This window comes from Pteropus medius, unplaced genomic scaffold (genome assembly GCF_902729225.1).
Source record: "Pteropus medius unplaced genomic scaffold, Ma_sr-lr_union100, whole genome shotgun sequence".
In the NCBI taxonomy this organism is placed as follows: domain Eukaryota; kingdom Metazoa; phylum Chordata; class Mammalia; order Chiroptera; family Pteropodidae; genus Pteropus; species Pteropus medius.
Genome location: NW_024349798.1, coordinates 17373043 through 17375210, shown reverse-complemented (window position 1 = coordinate 17375210; position 2168 = coordinate 17373043). Strand labels below are relative to the sequence as shown.

General features: G+C 41.6%; 1 protein-coding gene across 1 annotated transcript; it reads right to left on the bottom strand.

The window, feature by feature from the left end:
- Positions 1–599: 599 nt before the first annotated feature.
- Positions 600–1544, bottom strand: LOC120620528 (olfactory receptor 2T29). Its single transcript, XM_039885590.1, has one exon. The coding sequence runs from the start codon at positions 1542–1544 to the stop codon at positions 600–602; it is 945 nt and encodes a 314-aa protein (XP_039741524.1).
- Positions 1545–2168: the final 624 nt, after the last annotated feature.

The following is a 2168-nucleotide window of genomic DNA, read 5'->3' as shown; positions in this document are numbered from 1 at the left end:
TACTGGTTCCTAACATGGGTTGGCTCAAATTCTGTAGGCCCCTAGTTTTACTTTTAGGAATATCTTCATGAATAAATTGGCCACAGAAAATTTTGTAGAATTGCACACATCTACTGAAACTTTGTGGTAGGACCACTCTAAAAAACCCAAAGTAACTTGATAAAGTCTCAATATGCAGTCTTATATAGACATTCTTATATCCATTTTTGAAGTATGAACTCCAAAGTGTACTACGAAAAAGTATGAACCAGAGATTGAAATTAGTGCATCCTCTAGCAGTGTCATACAATCTTAAAATAGAGTCAGGAAATATTTTAGATCTGGAAATGACCATGAAGGCTAAATTCAATTTCCTAATTGGCACAGAGAAGTTAAATGAGTTTTCTTATTTTCATACAGCTAGCAAGTGTCCATGACAGGGTTGCATTTAGATATTCAGTTTATCATATTAGTTCTGCCAAAGTAAGAGCCAAAGTAAGAGCCAAAGTCAAGGGAATACATTAGGGGATAAATATTGACCTCTTAGATAAGTATGGAGATTGGCTTGTAATCTCTTTTGTGACTACAGAGTTTCTGTAGATGTTGGAAGCTGCTTGTTTCTATCCCAAAATAAATCTTCTTATCATTACTTTTCTCAGACCAGCAAGCACCTCCTTATTCCTCAGACTGTAAATGAGAGGGTTGAGCATGGGGGTGAGGATAGTATTAATCACAGAGAGTATTTCATCCTGTTCTGCAGTGTGAGAGGAGCGGGGGGTCATGTAGATGATCATGGCTGGCATGTAGTAGAGGCTCACTACAGCCATATGTGAAGAACATGTAGCCAGGGCTTTCCTCCTGCCTTCTGGTGAATTCATGTGAAGGACTGTGAGGAAGATTAGCATATAGGAAGCCATGATGAGTCCTAATGGAAGAAGAACAAACACAATACAGATGACAGACACCACCATTTCATACAAGGAAGTGTCCTTGCAAGAGAGCTTCAGAATGGCAGGCAACTCACAGAAAAAGTGGTGAATCTCCCTGGAGCCACAGAAAGGGAAGTGCATGGTGTAGATGGTGTTGATGAGGGCATTTAGAGCACCTCCACCCCAGCATACTAGGGCCATCTTTAGGCAGATGCTAGTGTTCATGATAATCGGGTATCTCAGGGGCTTGCAGATGGCCACATAGCGGTCATAAGACATGAGGGTCAAAAGGAGACACTCACCACCCCCAAGGGCAAAGAAGAAGAAAATTTGGGTCCCACAGGCAACTTTTGAGATGTTTTTCTTCCCAGAGAAGAAGTTTATGGCCATCTTTGGGACCGTAGTAGAAATTAAGGCCAAGTCAATGAGAGAGAGATGGCTGAGCAGGAAGTACATGGGGGTGTGGAGGCATGTGTCCACATGGATCAGGAGGATGAGGATGGCGTTCCCTGTGAGGGCGATGAAGTAGACCAGGAGGAGGCAGATGATGAGGATGCTGATGTGTTGCAGCTCCGGGAAGAGCCCCAGGAGAAAGAAATTGGTCAATGTTTCATTCCCTCCATCCATGTTCTCCATACTAGAACTACAGGGTGGGAGAAAACAATAAGAAAAGGTATAATTCTAATGAAGTGCACTGGTTTTTTATTTTTCTTATAACTATCAAAAACACTTCCTTTGAACATCAGTATCAGTGTGAAAAAGATAAAGAAAACATATTTAAGAACTGGATCAGATTTTTTATTAGATAAGAAGCTCTTTTGGGGAAAATATCCTTAGGTATGAAAGGTGAGGTCCTGAAGTTGAAGGCTGGATGTTTAAAACCTTTGGCTGAAATATTAACATAGATTTGGAGATAGTGCAGAAGTGAACAGACCAGAGGAGGGAGGTAAAAAAGAATGACTGGATTCTTTGGAGAATATTGGCTGGTGAGAAATCCTCAGGGCAGGGTGGGCAAGAATAGGAATGCATATAATTGATGTTAATATTATGTGTGTACTTCTGGTATGTAAATGCCCTTAACTATTCTCAAACTTTGGACAGTACGCCACAAAAGGAGCTTTGTGTTGGCTGAAGCTGTGTAGTGAAGAGCAGGGCAGGGGCAGTACCTGGCGTGGGGTGTCGTGATACAGAAAAAAGATGGCAGGTGTGGATTGGCAACATGTACCATGCTATGAATGCAAGCAGTGGAAGCCACTATTT